Source organism: Ranitomeya imitator, chromosome 1 (genome assembly GCF_032444005.1).
Source record: "Ranitomeya imitator isolate aRanImi1 chromosome 1, aRanImi1.pri, whole genome shotgun sequence".
Classification (NCBI taxonomy): Eukaryota; Metazoa; Chordata; class Amphibia; order Anura; family Dendrobatidae; genus Ranitomeya; species Ranitomeya imitator.
The window spans coordinates 751,338,419-751,356,401 of NC_091282.1; the positions used below are offsets into that span (position 1 = coordinate 751,338,419).

Here is a 17,983-nt window from a genome sequence, read left to right on the forward strand (position 1 = left end):
CTGCACTGTTGGCGGCCCTCGAGGCCTGGAGTTGGGGACCACTGATGTAGAGTAACCATTTCTGCAGGACGACCTGAGTGTCTACAACAAAGACTTCACGGCCGGTTTCTTTAGCAGGAACACTGTTTAATCGCTGCCCAGATACCACTCTCATAAGTTACAATTCTCACACTTTTCTTTAGCCTTTCAAAACAGGACAATGAAAATACTGACAATATGTTCAAATCATAAAAAAAAAATTATATATATATATATATATATCACACAGTAAAGTAAAAAAAAAAACAAAAGTGTTACAGGGGGTCTGTTTTTATTATCAGCCAGAATTTATTTCACTTTTGGAAACAGTTGTGTGTTCAACGCATATGTAACATCCATACTTGCGCACACATACATGATGGATAGCAATATGGAAATAAAAGGTGAAACCAATCACCCATAGGAGGACAAAGGAAAAAAAAAAAAAAAAGGCCAAAAAAGTAAATAATTTACATGATAGGCAACTTTAATGCTGTAGTGCACTTATATATATTTATATAACATAAAATAAAAAAAAGTCCAACTCTCCATCCCGTTCCAGCAGCTTGTTCCATTTTGCAATATCATAATTCAGGAGATGCAGAATTATTGCCTAAATAATCCTATACATTACACCAGTGTTCTCAGGGGTGGGGAGGGGGGGGAAACACCTTTTGAATTGCTACGTAATTTACAACTTGATTGTTGGCCCTTTCTCCCCCCCCCCCCCCCCCCCAAAACCCATTTTTATTTTACAGTTTTAACTCATTGGCAATTTTGGAAGCAATGTTTTTGAAAGCTATGGATGTCCCGGATATCCGCTTGAAGCGCACCCCGTTCAGAGAGAGCCTTGGCAGTTTGCACACTTCCATCTCCCATTGGACCAGATTTTCGGCGTGGCCGTCCCCGTGGACGCAGAAGAGTAAGAAGCGCTCTCTCTGCTCATAGTCACAATTGTTGGCGTCTAGAACCTTGCGGATCTCGCGCATCATGTCGTTGGGGTCCATGGAACTGGTGGTTTTCATGCTCCAGGTAAACCGCAGCGACCTCGGCTTCGATTCCTTGTTTTCATCTTTCTGGTCCCCTGACACATTACGACTAGAAGAAAAGAGAAGTTAATCTTTTTGAAGAACATCACTACACTCCATTCTAAGTGCCACCCTAAGATCAACGGACCATGGGGACCAGAATAGTCTGTATTTGGTGAGGAGTCCATTTTTTAAAGCTTTGTAACTAAAGAGCATCTGTCACCTGCCATAAATGTTTTTTTTTTTTTTTTACTGGCATAAATGCCGCTGTTCTTTTGAATCCAGCGCTGTTTTTCTCTTGTTCCTGCTCCTCTCCGTTCCTCAGATATGGCCTCTTTCCTGTATATAAATCTACTCTTATTATCCAAGTGGGTGTCATCCTAATTTATTCAGAGGGGGGGGTCTCATTGTGCACCACACCTCCTTGGCTAATAAGACTACATTTAACTACAGGGAACAGCGGGCCATATCAGGAACAGAGGCACGAAGGAACAAAAGAAAAACAGCGCCGGATTAAGGGGAACAGCGGCATTTACACCAGGTAAAAAAATAAATTAATAAATTACATGTTTATGGCAAGTGACTGTAAAAAGCTTTGGAATCAGTCTCTTCTATAAAGGTAAATTATTCTGTCCATAGACGTTTTTGGGAGAAAGCATATGGCCCCCATTAGAGCTATCAGAAGGGGCTGTCATTGGGATTTCAAAGATCATCGGCCTAGTGATAAAACTGTACATTTCACGTGCTTTGTAATTGGGGTCCAATGAGAGGTTGCTCGTCTCCGCAGAAACAGCTTTTAAAAGTCTTCTCAGTAATTTTAGCAGAAGGATTACAATAATTGGCATAAGCCCAAAGAGGCACATTAAAGTATGAGGGTATGTAGACTGTTGCAATCAATTTGTAATATTGTTTTACCCAATACATCTAAAATTAAAATATATATTTGGAATTTACAGCTCTTATGCAGATAGACTGCTACAGTCGGTGGTGGTCTTACTCCCTTTCCTTGGTCCGTTCTTTGACAGTCTAAAGCATTGCAAAGGGGAACGGAGTAACGAGTACCGGACCATAGCGACAATAGATGCACACACAACTAGAGCTTTGGAATAAAAAGATTGCAAAAGTATATATACCATAAAATGAGGAAATAGTACAAATTGGAAACCTCTACTATGTGCCTGTCAACTTTAAAAAAAAAAATCACAGACCCTTGTATAAGCCTATAGAGAGGGTCTGATTATTGAGGACTCTGGATAGGTAATCAATATCTGATATTGGAGGGGGGGTATGAGACACATAGTGGCACTACACTGATCAGCAGTTAGCAGCTCTGATGGTGCCTGGATGCAAACAGTGTACAAAGCCTGAACAGCACAGCTCTGGGTACTATTCACTTCCATAGGAGATGAGTTGCAGTACCCGAGATAGGCCACTATGCAGAGTATGGCGCTGTGGTGTTCACCTCTGGTCACTATTAAAATCCGGCGATGGCAGAGCAAACAGCTGATCTTCGGAGTCCAACACTATGTACACCCCAAACATCTATAGGATTGAAATCAACCCAAGAACAAAAATTTATATCTAGGTCCCACTGATTATATAACAAACCAACTTATTATAATTCCCTTTAAAAAAGGCATATCCCCCACCCTCATCACATACAATGCTACAGATTCACATGCAAACATTCACATAATTAACCATGTGAGGAGAAAAAAGGAATTAATGCAAGACTGACATGCAAACATTCTCAGGAAAGGCTTAACTGAAAGCATATGGGTGATGTTATAATATATATAAAAATATATTGCCCTCACCTGGATCCCTCATATTTCCCATTTCTCTCAGTTTCAGTCGGGAGCCTCATTGAAAACAATGCAAAAAGCAAAGATAAGCAGAAGAGAAGAGAAATCTTACACTGGTGTTCAAAATCTCAGACCAACGAGTCAGCGGATCAGATTAAAAAAAAAAAAAAGGTTTAAAGGTTTCAATGCGAAGACATCTAGAGCAATCCACATAATGAAGTCCCTGCATCCTGTAGACAAGGAGGCGCCCGATTGGGGTATGTGAAGGTGACCTCTCACTAAGTGAATGAATGGGCTCAAAAAGGAGTCACAAAGCTGCAATGAAGTTTGACCGCTAATGTTACATTTGAAACAGGCATGATGTGAATCGAGACTGAAAAGATTTTTTTTGCATTTGCAAATTGGGAAAAAAACACAACTATCATACCTTCAAGTAAACCAAGTTCTATAAATGATTGCAGAAAGAGGAGATCTAAGAAATGTTTTAAAAAAAAAAAAAAAAAAAATCAAAATCACGTCCCTCAGAGGAAGCAAGGCGAAACGCGCGTTGGGTTAGAGTGACACACCAGCCTGTCAGATTTCTAGCAGCAGTAAATTCCCTGACTATAGGTAAATATACCATTCATATTTAAGGGATATTTCAAATTGGAAAAACAGTACTGTTGAGATTATGATTCTATGTTTAGACACCGGCCAGCCTAAAGTATAATGGGAAGGATATTCTATGTTTTCATATGCATTGGCATTAAACTCTCCCCCTTCTGTATAGGCTTAGCTAATTGATCTATACTGTTGCTATTACATAAAGTCTCTTTTCTATTGTCCTTCAACTAGGAGGTACTCCTGGTTTTATATGGGTTTTTTAAATTATGTTTTTATATTTATTCCCAAAGTGATATCTTTATAATCATTTCATAGATTTCTTCTTTCTGTGATCATATAGCATCACAGAAATTTTGTTTACATGATTTATTTAAGTACTAAGCGTTACATTGAACATTAATGACAGATACCCTACCTTAGAGGTAAACGATTGGGCATGTTGAATTTAAAACATGCCCGATCTTTAGCTCCCGTTATATATAATCTGCTGATGCATGTGTACGTCATGTGGAGTATACGACCTGAAGACACAAGTTAACATACACTAACTTTTAGGACCTGGAACAATAGAAGCTGCAGACTCAAAATTTGCACAAAAAAGTAGATGCAAGTGTGCATGAACCCTGTACATCTAGTCACGCCATAACTAATTAGGTAGAACGGGGCCACATGGTGGTTTTCAGGTTTTAAAGGGATTGTGCTGAGACGCGTATTTCCATGTCGGACGGGACAGGCAGCCATCGAATGAACATCCAGTGTCATCCATATGTCCTACTGGAATAAGGACGCATGCACAAAACCTGATGGGCAATGGACTTTTGAGCACAAAACATTTACATCTAGAGAAAGCAAAGGAAAAACAAAATGGTATAAAAGTAGTATGATGATTAGTGATGAGCGAGTATACTCATTACTCAAGATTTCTAGAGCACGCTCGGGGGTCCTCCGAGTATTTTTTAGTGCTCGGAAATTAGTTTTCCTCACTGCAGCTGAAGGATTTACATCTGTTAGCCAGCTTGAATACATGTGGGGGTTGCCTGGTTGCTAGGGAATCCCCACATGTACTTATGCTGGCTAACAGATGTAAATCATTCAGCTGCGGAAGAAAAACAATCTCCGAGCACTAAAAAATACTCGGAGGACCCCCGAGCGTGCTCTAGAAATCTCGAGTAACGAGTATATTTGCTCATTACCAATAATGATTGTTAATATGAAATATGAGCTGCAAGATACAAACCCCACAGTAATGGATATTTTAGTATGTGACTGCTGCACTGTAGGACATGTGTGTGTATGTCAGGCTAGACTGGTAGAGGATCAATTTGAAAAAGTTAAAAAAATAAAAAGTTAGAAACTTACCTTACATTAACAAACTAACATTAACACCACAAACCTGCGGTTCACATGCCAAAAGTGTGTATTAGTAAAAAAATAAAATAAAACAAAAACATGAAGTTTTACGACACTCAAGACTAATGGTTGCAAAGTGCACAAGACATGCTCAGCTGATTAAAAGTTGGAAAAGACGTGGTCATCTCAATCAAATTTAGTTTTCAACAGAAAGTTTAGTATTTAGAAAAATCAAGATCCAGAAAGACAAAGTTATATAGGAGGAAAAATATATAAATAAAATAAATACATAGCAACTTAAATCCTACCTTTTTATAAATCTGAATGACATGTTTCTAAAAAACAAGAAAAGTCAAAGTAAAAAAAAAAAAATTAAAAATGAAAAAAAATTAAATATATATATATATATATATATATATATATATATATATATATATATATATATATATATATATATATATATATATATATATAAATAAATAAAAGCAATCAGGTCTTGAGCATTAGGCAACAGACACATCCAGTAAATAAACAGGTCCTAGAGTCACTGGTACTGATGGGAACAAACACTGGGAGAAAGGGAGGTTACACAAAACCTAAGCATAAAACAAACCAGAGTTCAGATTTGTGAGGCTTGTTATCCCCATTAAATGGTATTTACATTTCTGCGAGTGCCCGCATTCTCCACCACATGTAGAGATGGGAATATTCATTAGATTTATTTTTTTTAAACCAGGTTTGTGTGTTAATTTTTAGCAATTGTTATCCCATATTACAATCAGAATTAAAAATAAAAATAGAAATCGTGCAATTTTTAGAATTTGTTTTTAGCCACAAAAAACAGATTGACTATTTTTTTGTATTGAAGCATCTAATGAATGTGAGCAAAGGTAATTGTGAAGGGAAAAGGAGGAGGTGATCTATGACATCCCCTACTGTGATTAGTGAATCCAGTGTTATCAGCTGTGTATCAAGAAGTGATCAATCACTGCACAGAAGGTGAAGGAAGAGGTGAGCCATGACATTGCCTATTGTGACTGGTGGATCCTGTGTTATCAACTGTGTATAGAGGTGTTATCAGTCATTGTCTCTGCGGATAACGAGCTTACTGAAAACACTTCCTAAAAGAACAGGAAGCACAAGTGTAAAAGAAACCTAGTGACCAGTAAAGGCGCCTTCACATTAAGCGACGCTGCAGCGATACCGACAACGATCCGGATCGCTGCAGCGTCGCTGTTTGGTCGCTGGAGAGCTGTCACACAGACAGCTCTCCAGCGACCAACGATCCCGAAGTCCCCGGGTAACCAGGGTAAACATCGGGTTACTAAGCGCAGGGTCGCGCTTAGTAACCCGATGTTTACCCTGGTTACCAGCGTAAAAGTAAAAAAAAAACAAACACTACATACTTACCTACCGCTGTCTGTCCCCGGCGCTCAGCTTCTCTGCACTCCTCCTGTACTGGCTGTGAGCACAGCGGCCGGAAAGCAGAGCGGTGACGTCACCGCTCTGCTTTCCGGCTGACCGACGCTCACAGCCAGTGCAGGAGGAGTGCAGAGCACAGCGCCGGGGACAGACAGCGGTAGGTAAGTATGTAGTGTTTTTTTTTTTTTTTTTTTACTATTAAGCTGGTAACCAGGGTAAACATCGGGTTACTAAGCGCGGCCCTGCGCTTAGTTACCCGATGTATACCCTGGTTACCAGTGAAGACATCGCTGGATCGGTGTCACACACGCCGATCCAGCGATGTCCACGGGAGATCCAGCGACGAAATAAAGTTCTGGACTTTGTTCAGTGACCAACGATCTCCCAGCAGGGGCCTGATCGTTGGTCGCTGTCACACATAACGATTTCCTTAACGATATCGTTGCTACATCACAAAAAGCAACGATATCGTTAACGATATCGTTATGTGTGAAGGTACCTTAAGAAAATGACAAGATAACCAACTTTGTTGTTTTTATAAGAGATCAAGGTAAGAAATAAAACCTTGCCAAATTACTTTTTTTTCTTTTAAACTAAAAACCTTCCGCTTAAGCTTAAAGTAAATGTCATTGTGAAAAACAACCTTTTACAATGTATAGATAGCTGTAGAAAGACTCCAAAGATGTGATTGCCACCTCTGCACTCCTATACTACCCCGCGGTGCTTGGTATGAGCATATAGGTCCAATGTGTTATTCCTCAGACTTTGAGCCCTGGGGTTGAAGTACAATGCGGAGTGTGGTCCGACGTGTAGCATAGAACGTCTTAAAGAATCCATCTCTTCACGTATCCAAGCATTCAGCAGTACAGTGCCTTTGTTTTATGCGGACATATCCAAAATTCTCTTAAAGGGGATGTCTACTACTTTATAAACCCAAATCTCCATTTTTAACAGCCAAAGACACATTTGTAATTGTATTTTATGACCCGAATGGATTCTACGGCCAAGTTCACACTTTCAGTATTTTACATCAGTATTTGTAAGCCAAAACCAGGAGTGGAACAAATAGAGGAAAAGTATAATAGAAACATCTGCACCACTTCTGTATTCATCACCCACTCCTGGTTTTGGCTTACAAATATTGACCGAATACTGAGCTCGTGAACGTGGTCAGTGGCATCTTGCTGCAGATCATGCGATTCAAGACTTTGTCCAATCTACCAATCGTCCGTGCTCCAGACGGATCACAACAAACCCTGCGCACACACACTTGCTAAAAGGGACATGGTTATGATCCAAGTGGATCTAGACCATGGGGGGGGGGGGGGGAGGGGAAAATCAGTAAGAAAATGTAAAACAGATCGTGTAACCAGCAGTGAGATTAAAAAAATATAATGTAATAAATGACAAATATTCTTGTCTGCAGCTGTTAGGACAGGTAGGGGCAGGGTACAAAGTAGCAGACAAACCCTTTAAAAACAGACTATAGTGGATTGTAGGCATAGGCTGCCAATTTCCACCTTCGATTACTTTAGTAAGATTTTTTTTATCCAGAAGTTAACTTGAATAGCAACGGTTAGATGACTAAATACAATCCTAAAAAGCCATTAAACAGACCTTTAACAGGTAAGATTAATAATTACAACAGTAATATGTGGTGAGAGCTGTGGATGGAGTGTAAGGACTGGCCCTGATCTGACAAATAAGGATCAGGACTCAGCACCACTCTCGTCTCAGGCTGCATCTGGTATTGCAGATTGCGCGAGGATGGTGGACATTCTCATTTTGCAGAAATAATGAATAACGATTGAAAAACATGTGTTGGTTGCTTAAGTGCCAAGCTTTGTACAGGAATTTAAGCCACTTCAAGGAAAAAGATGGGACGGAATAATCGATACAAAATATGGAGTGAAAAATATTGCACTAGGTCAATATTAAGCAGTACTTACAGGGCGACATCACAACATCAATCAAAAAAAAAAATCAATGAGTGGAGAAAGCAATGGCAGGGATGTTCTGATGTTTCTTATTAATAGTCATTTTAGTTTGATGACGAGGTTACTAGGCATATTCTAGTAGCAATTTTGGCTGTAGTGTTTCACAAAGTGGAATGTGTATTCAGAAAATAACTTGTTTTTAACAGTTTTTTTTGCATAAAATATATTTCTTTACTTTGTAATATATTAGAAATATCAATAATCATAATAGCCGCTCAGCGCAACACTAGGCAGCGAGCCCATCATGTGCAGAAAACTTCAGCAGTCTCATCACAGGGAAAATACAATAAACGAAAATTTCTATATAGTAGATCACATGATCCCATACACAAGGTGATGTCACAGCTCACCTCCTCCTGTACAACGACTGATAACACCTCTATATACAGTAGATAACAGGATCCACCATTCACAATAGGTGATGACACAGCTCACCTCCTCCTGTACAATGACTGATAACACCTCTATATACAGTAGATAACAGGATCCACCATTCACAATAGGTGATGACACAGCTCACCTCCTCCTCCTGTACAATGTCTGATAACACCTCTATATACAGTAGATAACAGGATCCACCATTCACAATAGGTGATGACACAGCTCACATCCTCCTCCTGTACAATGTCTGATAACACCTCTATATACAGTAGATAACAGGATCCACCATTCACAATAGGTGATGACACAGCTCACCTCCTCCTCCTGTACAATGTCTGATAACACCTCTATATACAGTAGATAACAGGATCCACCATTCACAATAGGTGATGACACAGCTCACATCCTCCTCCTGTACAATGTCTGATAACACCTCTATATACAGTAGATAACACAGGATCCACCATACACAATAGGTGATGTCACAGCTCGCCTCCTCCTCCTCCTCTTGTACAATGACTGATAACACCTCTATATACAGTAGATAACACAGGATCCACCATACACAATAGGTGATGTCACAGCTCACCTCCTCCTATTGTACAATGACTGATAACACCTCTATATACACTAGATAACAGGGTCCACCATTCACTATAGGTGATGTTACAGCTCACCACCTCCTGTACAATAACTGGTAACACCTCTATATACAGTATATAACACAGGGTCCACCATTCACAATAGATGATGTCACAGCTCACCTACTATCTTTCAAATTGACCTTTAACCCCATGAAAGCATGCTCATTAAATACTTCAATACAATTTGGGCTCTGAATCCAAATATTTCTATACATTGAAAAAAAAAAAGCAATTTAAACAGCAGGTTTTCGGACAACATGTTCCCTTAGCTATACAGTTACCAGTGTCTTCTGCTTGGAGTGAGGCACATTCTGCATTTACATATCACCATTCATGAAAGAAGCCATTAATAACATTCACAGACGTGGAGGTAATGGTCAGACTGGGGGAATACGTCTGATTCCGCCCATATGAGCTCTCATCCAACACTCAATCCAGGCAGTATTCCTAAATGTCTAGGTATAACATTCTTTTTAACAAAAGCGTCCCATGTTGCAGCGTCTGTCTTCTTTTAGTCTTGTCCATATAGGATGATGGCCGGAGTATCTCCAGGATCATATAATCTTGGATCGTCTGATTCTGCAGAACACTACTACATGTCGGGCACAAGGAGGCCGAGGGTCGAATACAAATATCCAGTCACAAGCAGATGTGAAAGATCTGCAGCTGTGACAACTCGAGCTCTGACAACCCATTACACATGTGAATGTTATTATCAGCTTTTACATTTACATAGTTGAAATATTAAAAGGATAGGGGATTAGGGTTTGCATGACAAAAAAAATAGATCATTAATATACATTGATATAGAAAAGAACAAAATGTAGTAACAATAGAAATCCATTAAAGCCCTCTCTACAGGTGAGACCTGGTATTGCAGCTCCGTGTACAGAGATGCTACAGACGGGTGGCATTGCCTCCCCTGTAACAGTATACAGAATCGTACCCTGCCTTTTCCTATAGACACGACCATCACAATAGTTTTCTTTGCTCTTGGCTTCAGACGCTCGTTCCCACTTTTTCCTGTATGCGCCTCTGATGAGATCTCTCTTCCGTCCACCAGACCCATAATGGAGGAACTTACAACATGTACATTGTTGAACTGTTTCACAAAAGTTGTACTTTTTTGATTTTCCTGACAAAGAAACATGGTCAAAATAAAAAACAAACAAACAGTGCTTTCAGACGTCAAGTAATGCAAAGAAAACAAGTTCATAATCATTTAGAAACAATACTAATGTTTTAACTCCGGAAGAGTTCAGAAATCAATATTTTGTGGAATAACCATGATTTGTAATCACATCTTTCATGCGTCTTGGCATGCTTTCCACCAGTCTTTCACACTGCTTTTGAATGACCTTATGCCACTCCTGGTACACAAATGTAAGCAGTTCTTTGTGTGATGGCTTGTGACTATCCATCATCCTCTTGATTACATTCCAAGGGTTTTCAATGGGGTTCAGGTCTGGAGATTGGGCTGGCCATTACAGGGATTTGATGTGGTGGACTTTGATTGACCTAACTGTGTGGCATGGCACATTGTACTCCTGGAAAAAAAACAGTCCTCCGAGTTGGGGAACATTGCCTGATCAGAAGGAATCAACTGTTTTTCCAGGATAACCTTGCATGCGGCTTGATTCATACGTCCATCGCAAAGCTTAACCTGCCCAATTCCAGCCTGGCTGAAGCATCCCCAAATCACCGATCCTCCACCAAATTTCACAGTGGGTGCAAGACACTGGCTTGTACGCCTCTCCAGTTCTCCATCTAACCATTACACAACCAGGTGATGATCTGGGGATGCTTCAGCCAGGCTGGAATTGGGCAGGTTGTTCTTTGCGAAGGACGTATGAATCAAGCCGCATACAAGGTTATCCTGGAAAAACAGTGGTTTCCTTTTGCTCAGGCAATGTTCCCCAACTCTGAGGACTGGTTGTTCAAGTAGTACAATGCGCCATGCCACACAGCTAGGTCAATCAATGTGTGGATGAAGGTCCACCACATCAAATCCCTGTCATGGCCAGCCCAATCTCCAGACCTGAACCCCACTGAAAACCTCTGGAATGTAATCAAGAGGAAGATGGAAAGTCACAAGCCAAACAAAGAAGAACTGCTTACATTTTTGTACCAGGAGTGGCATAAGGTCACCCAGCAGTGTGAAAGACTGGTGGGAAGCATGCCAAGACACATGAAAGCTGTGATTAAAAATAATGGTTATTCCACAAAATATTGATTTCTGAACTTTTCCCGAGTTAAAGCATTAGTATTGTTGTTTCGAAATGATTATAAACGTGTTTTTTTTTGCATTATTTGAGGTCTGCAAGCAATGCATTCTTTTGTTATTTTGACCATTTCTCATTTTCAGAAAATAAATACAAAATTTATTGCTTGGAAATTCGGAGACATGTCAGTAGTTTATAGAATAAAAGAGCAATTTACATTTTACTCAAAAATATTCCTATAAAGACAAAAATCAGCCAAACTGAAAATTTTGCACTGGTCTCTTAATTTTTGCCAGAGCTGTATATTGCCACAATGATCAGACCCCGACCATATGCTTTGTATTAAAGCATCTAATGAGCGTGGGCAAGTCACTGTGATGGTGGAGCATACAGGGTCAGCTGTGACACAACACCTCTGTAGAATGAATAGATCATGTCATCTGTCATTGTACAGGAGGAGGTAAGCTGTGACATGCCCTGTTCTGTATGTAGGGTTGTTATCAGTCAATCTGCAGGAGGAGGAGGTGAGCTGTGATATCACCTATTGTGTATGGTGGACCCTGTGTTAAATACTGTATATAGAGGAGTTACCAGTCATTGTACAGGAGGAGGAGGTGAGCTGTGACATCACCTATTGTCTATGGTGGATCCTGTGTTACCTACTGTATATAGAGGTGTTATCTTATTTAAAAATTGGTCTTTTTGTGGCGCCCAGCTCCCTTTACATAGACCTGGTGGTGGCCATAAGAATGCTCTTTAGGCCTTTGTCTGAGACGAGCAAAACTTTCCTACAGCCTTCCCGGAAACTGCATATTGCAAGTTACTTGTGTCTGCCATAGTAGCTAGCCCTTCACATTGACAGACAGGGCTGCAATGCCAGACACAACCTATTATACAAGAATGGCGCTGTTTCCTGCCAAACTTTTTTTTTTTTTTTTAAACTTCTGATAACTCCTTTATTTTAAAAAAACCCAACACTGCTCCATCCTGGATTAAAAAAAAAAAAAAAATAGTTGTCCTGTGTTCTGGCACCAGACTGGACATTTAGAATTATTGCAGTATACCCATGTTTTACTGAAATAACGGGTTTTCTAAATGTTAATGCACATGAAAAGGTCTTATCTTACTATAAAACTAATTATGTCACACAAACTTGATCATTCTGAAAGTTTTATTAAGCTTTTTGTTTTGTTTTTTTTACAAGCAATTTAGGCTGGAAACTAATGTGTCAAAAAAAAAAAAAAAAAAAATTAAATTTTACAGACATTTAATTCAAGCTTGTTAGCTGAGACGCAGCGGCGGTGGCGGGATCAGACTCTTCCACGTCAGAGCCTCTGGACCTGCCAGATGTCCCCCCGCTCTCACCAGAGGGTCTTATGCTGGATTTAGTACATCACTTTTAGAGTTGATTATTTGGCCCTGAGAACTTTTTTTCGATTTTAGAGTTCATGCAAAATGGTGGCGAACACACAGACCATAGACATCAATGTATAACAGATCAGCATAAACTCCAAATATTGCAAAACACAGTACAAAACAAATGGTTCGGCTCAGTCTCCATTATATTAGTAGGTTGGGTTTTTTGCAGTTTTTTTTTTGGCCCCCAAAAATGATTAAAGACATGATTAAGGCAGCAGGAATACTTTCATCATAAGACAGACAATACAAGTTAGGTGTTTGTTCGAGGACTCGACACCCGGCAGCACAGGAAAAATAAAAAAGCCAAAACTTTTTTTTTTTTTTTTTTAAGGAATACTCTGCGGACTACAATTTACACTAAAGCTTCATCATTCTTCCCACTAAACCACACAATAGTCACGGCAAAAAGATCTGGAGAGAGACGGTCAGATGAAGAGGAACATTCCTGAAACGCACTGTGGAGGAAGCCATATTGTATGTCCTGCCTAGTGATTGGGCAGGCTGGACGCCTGAACATGGTGAAGGAGTGAATCAGAGAGCAGGGCTGCAGTGTAAAGCACAGGAGGAGAGGCAGCATAAGCTAAAATGACAGGCTGCTTAGGGAGCAAGCTATTGTTCACCTGAGAGCAATGGTAGACTACCAGTCATGTGTGGGTTGTTCCGTGACTCAATGAAAAGCTCCGGCTTGCAGGGCTCTCTGGTGTAGTTATTAGGAGGATCAACCAGGTTCTGATCACCATTTTGCATTACTTCCTTTTTGTCCAGAATTTAGATGCTTCCAGAAATCTGTGCAAGGCCTGAACAAGCAGGAGGTGCTGCTGTGAGACTCGCAACATTAAGAGGGGACAACCAGGATGAAGCACCCTGAATGTATGACTGCAAGCCAAGACTGATATACGGTTATTAGAGCACATCATCCTGGTAGCTGCATTCTATGGATGAAAGGAGTAAGCGCAAGAAAAAGCGAAGAAAAGGGCGAAGTAAGGAAATGCATTAAAAACAACTCAGAGAAGCTGTCCGAAGCTCTGGGGTCACCAAACTAGTTATATTTCTGGGCACTGGAATGAAAGACCAGATCTACTTTTAAGGTAGTAAATGGATATGGCCCACCCCCACCTGGCAGCTTTCGTGGGCAGCCCCCTAAGCGGCGCCTTTCATGGGCAGCCCAAACCCCCTTTAAGGCTTCTGACAGGTTCTCTTTCACAAATGGGAAAATGAACCACCTAGGTGTAAGATTCAAAAATGTTCCTCTTCAAAAAAACAAAAACAAAATCTCTCGCCCCTTTCCCCACACAAAACTCTAGACTCTATAATGAACAGATTAATGTGCAATCCCAGATTACAGCAGCAGGTAAAGCCTGGAGGTAGACTTAGTGTTACAGTTACATTGTACATTCATTTCAGAGAATCCAACTTCTAGATGTTTTATATCAAGGAAACTACTAGAAAGAGTGGGCACAAGCAAGGGGGGAAACAAGGAGTGAAGACAGTAGTATTACAACTACAACAGCTTCTGCCAATGATAAATGCATTTGTATGTTCTAGGATACCACTTTACACTAGCGGGAAGCTATGCTACGAGACAAAGCAACCGTACATGGATACTTTACGGCATCTCAATGGCTCAGCGGGCCGCGCTCTCATCCCTGGGTCCACGTCGGAAGCAAATAGAAGGCATCTGGTTTAATATTGCACTGTGGTGTGTGGCAAGATACTTAACGAGCAGTAAATTAGCAAAAAAAAAAAATTATTGCAAAATGTGGCAGTGGCCTTTACTCAAGCAAAATGGGATTACAGAGAAGTGGTCACACATTACAACTTCCCTTTAAAAATTGCCCAGACTATAAAAGCAGATCCAAAAGATCCCATGACATATTACCCCGACAATTTCTTAGGAGTCAGGCAGCCCTTCACTTGTCTCCTGTTCTGCATTTTGGAGGTTGCAATGCTTCAGATAAAAGCAAAAGAGAGCCTGTCCCTTTAAGAAATCACAATATGGATATTTACGGCTTGTTAAGCATCAGCTTTACATTAAACTACCCCTACAGATAAGATAACTAGGTATAAAACAGGCCACCCTCACCAATGTTATTATCACCATAATTACCCATTAATTTAAAGGCAGGGATTTTGACCCCCCACCTCATTAGATACGAATAAAAAAGGAAAAAAAAAAAAAAAAAAGGCTGCTGGTGCATGGAATAGGTCAGAGTCTGGTGACAATACACAAAAAATAACAGGACATGGCTATAAATATGGCACAAAGTATATAGATACAAAACACAGTTCCGTGATGAAGGGATCTTTATGGGAGTGATGGCACGCAGTGAGTGACGGGTGAAACTTCCCACACCACAAAAAAAAAAAAAAAAAAAAAAAAACTTACCTTCTAGTTAATTTGGATGTTAATTTACTAAAAAGATTAGTGGAGCCTCTACTTCGAGTCTGTGACAGAGGGGTGGCTTCATGAGATAAACTGGGCGAGGCGGGTGGTCCGTTGTAGGTTGCAGTGCGTCGCTCGCGGAGCTGGCCATGGAAAGTGCTTCGGCTGGCGGTTCCTCGGGGGAAGCGCATGCGGTCTGGAGTAGTGGTGCTTGTTATGCTGTGCGTTGAGGCCACGGAGTTTCTTTGATCTGGGATTGTGCTGTGACAAGAAGAGGCAGGTGTGAGCTTGTCCTCACATACAGCAATTAATCACATACATACCACTGACCGACTAATGCAAAAGTTGCTGCATGTGACAAGACAGGCAGGAGGAGTCACAAAGGTAATAATGCAAATTTAGGAGATAGACACCTCCGAGCATGGGGCGCAGGTCTGTGACAGGAGATGTAGGTAATGGTGCCAAGCGATTACTACAGCAAAACTCCAGCGATCAGGCTACTTTATGGTGGGATATGCAATCACTGTATGATCAGTGGGGGGGTGACCTCAGAGAATTGTACAGCACTAGGGGTGATGTGGTGGGAATGGGGGGGGGGGGGGCAGTTGCCCTGGGCCCAAAAGTTCTAAAAGTGGTATCTCTAGCACCGAAGATTCTGGGAAGTGCACATGACCCAAACTTGGTGCGAGAGACACTTTCTACTGTATCGACGTTAACATTAGGCTCATACAGTCAGATCCTATGGTAGAGCAGGGAGCCACAGGTTCCCTGCCCCACCGGTCTCCATCTCGTAGGCAGTGGTGATTGGTGAACCAAGAACCCACAAGATGTCGGCATCACTATGTAAGGTGGTCACTTGGATTAGGTAGACTAGATTTATTTTTATGTGGGTGTGGCATTACTTCTTGTATAGTGGGCACACTGCTATCATTACCTTTTATTGTGACACTGAGCATTATACTACATAAAGGGGGCATTGTTTGAAAAGTAGGATCAACCCCAAGGTCATAGGAACTGGAATAAAGTGATGATATCTTGATATCTGCAATGTAATATCTTATGAGAAAAACATGCATTTCTCTGGAATATGTATAGGAGCTGTTAAGATCCATGGTCCAGACATAGATCTCCCAAGAATCTGCCTCCAGAGCTGATTGCGTTACCAGTGAGACATGTAGATCGGGGGAGCAGACTGTCCGTTATTACATGTTTCACACTGGTAACATCTGCTTTCATATATAGTTAGCCTCAGAGGCAGATTCTCGAGGAGATTTATGTCCGGCCTATAGATCTTAAAAGCTCGTTTACATATTAAGAAAAACGTATTGCTCTGGAATAAGATCAGATCACAGATATCATGTTATTCAGCTTCCTAAGACCTGCATGCCCATATAGAAGGCTTAGGAGGAGTTATCTTCCTGAGATTCTATTTGCAGTGGCATGTAAAAGTCTGGGCAACCCTGGTCAAAATTACTGTTATTTAGAGATGAGCGAATGTGCTGGGATAAGGTGTTATTGGAGCATGCTAATCGAGTGTCTTCAGCCTGCTCAAATAAGTTTGGAGTCCCCGCGGCAGCATGCCTCGCGAGTCGTGACTGTTCGACAGCTACAACACATGCAGGGATTATCTAACAAATAGGCAGTGAGACATGAATATATTTTTCGAGCATGCCGAAGACACTCGGGTTAGCCCACAAGCATACTCTGATAACACCTTATCTGATCAGGTTCGCTAATCATTACTGTTATTGTGAACAGCTAATCAAGTTGAAGATGAAATCATCTCAAAGTCCTAAAGTTAAAGATGACGTTTACTTTGCATTTTAGGCAAAAATCATTTTCATCCTTTACATTTTAAAAATTACACAAAGGAAAACGGGCCAAAGCAAAAATGTTTGGGCACCCTGGTAGCACCCCTTTAGAAAGTATTACAGCTTGTAGATGCTTTTTGTAGCCAGTTCTTTTTTTGAGGGATTTTCATCCCTTCTTCCTTGGAAAGTTCTTCCAGTTCTTGAGTTTCCTTGGTCGTCTTGCATGCACGGCTATTTTCGGGTTTAGCCACATATTTTCAAATCAGGGAACATTGTAAAACCTTCAGCTTGCACCTTTTGAGGTAGTCTATTGTGGATTTTGACTTATGTTTAGGATCATTATCCATTTGTAGAAGCCATCCTAATTTTAAAGATGGTGTTATGTTTGCATCAAGAATTTCTTGAAATTCCACTGAATCCATTCTCTTCTACCCGTGAAATGTTGCCTGTGCCGTTGGGCTGCAACTCAACCCCACAGTAAGATTGATCCACTCCCATGCCTAAAAGGTAGGCAATACAGGGATTTTTGTGTACTCACCGTAAAATCCTTTTCTCCGAGCCACTCATTGGGGGACACAGACCATGGGTTGTATGCTGCTTGCCACCAGGAGGCTGACACTAAGCTAACACAAAAAGAGTTAGCTCCTCCTCTGCAGTATACACCCTCATGCTGGCTCCCAGAGAACCAGTTCGGTGCAAAAGCAGTAGGAACAAATAGTAACAACATAGAAGAGTACAACATGTCAACTTAAAAGAACAGGAAAAAGTCATATAAGCCAATAGGCTAACAGGGTGGGTGCTGTATCCCCCAATGAGTGGCTCGGAGAAAAGGATTTTACAGTGAGTACACAAAAATCCCTGTTTCTCCTTCGCCTCATTGGGAGACACAGACCATGGGAC

General features: G+C 40.8%; 1 protein-coding gene across 8 annotated transcripts in view; it reads right to left on the reverse strand.

Moving 5' to 3' along the window:
- Nucleotides 1–293: 293 nt before the first annotated feature.
- The window catches only part of MARK3 (microtubule affinity regulating kinase 3), a 95,556-nt gene continuing 77,866 nt past the window's right edge, over nucleotides 294–17,983 (reverse strand). The window contains exons 15-18 of one of the 8 annotated variants that reach the window (XM_069734729.1): nucleotides 15,276–15,533; nucleotides 5,113–5,139; nucleotides 2,864–2,908; nucleotides 294–1,116 (exon numbers count right to left, since the gene is read on the reverse strand). In XM_069734729.1, the coding sequence (XP_069590830.1) occupies nucleotides 771–1,116; nucleotides 2,864–2,908; nucleotides 5,113–5,139; nucleotides 15,276–15,533 (676 nt within the window). In that variant the 3' untranslated portion in view covers nucleotides 294–770. The remainder of the gene's footprint in view (nucleotides 1,117–2,863; nucleotides 2,909–5,112; nucleotides 5,140–15,275; nucleotides 15,534–17,983) is intronic. The other 7 variants (XM_069734734.1, XM_069734741.1, XM_069734761.1 and 4 more) reach the window with 7 other exon arrangements.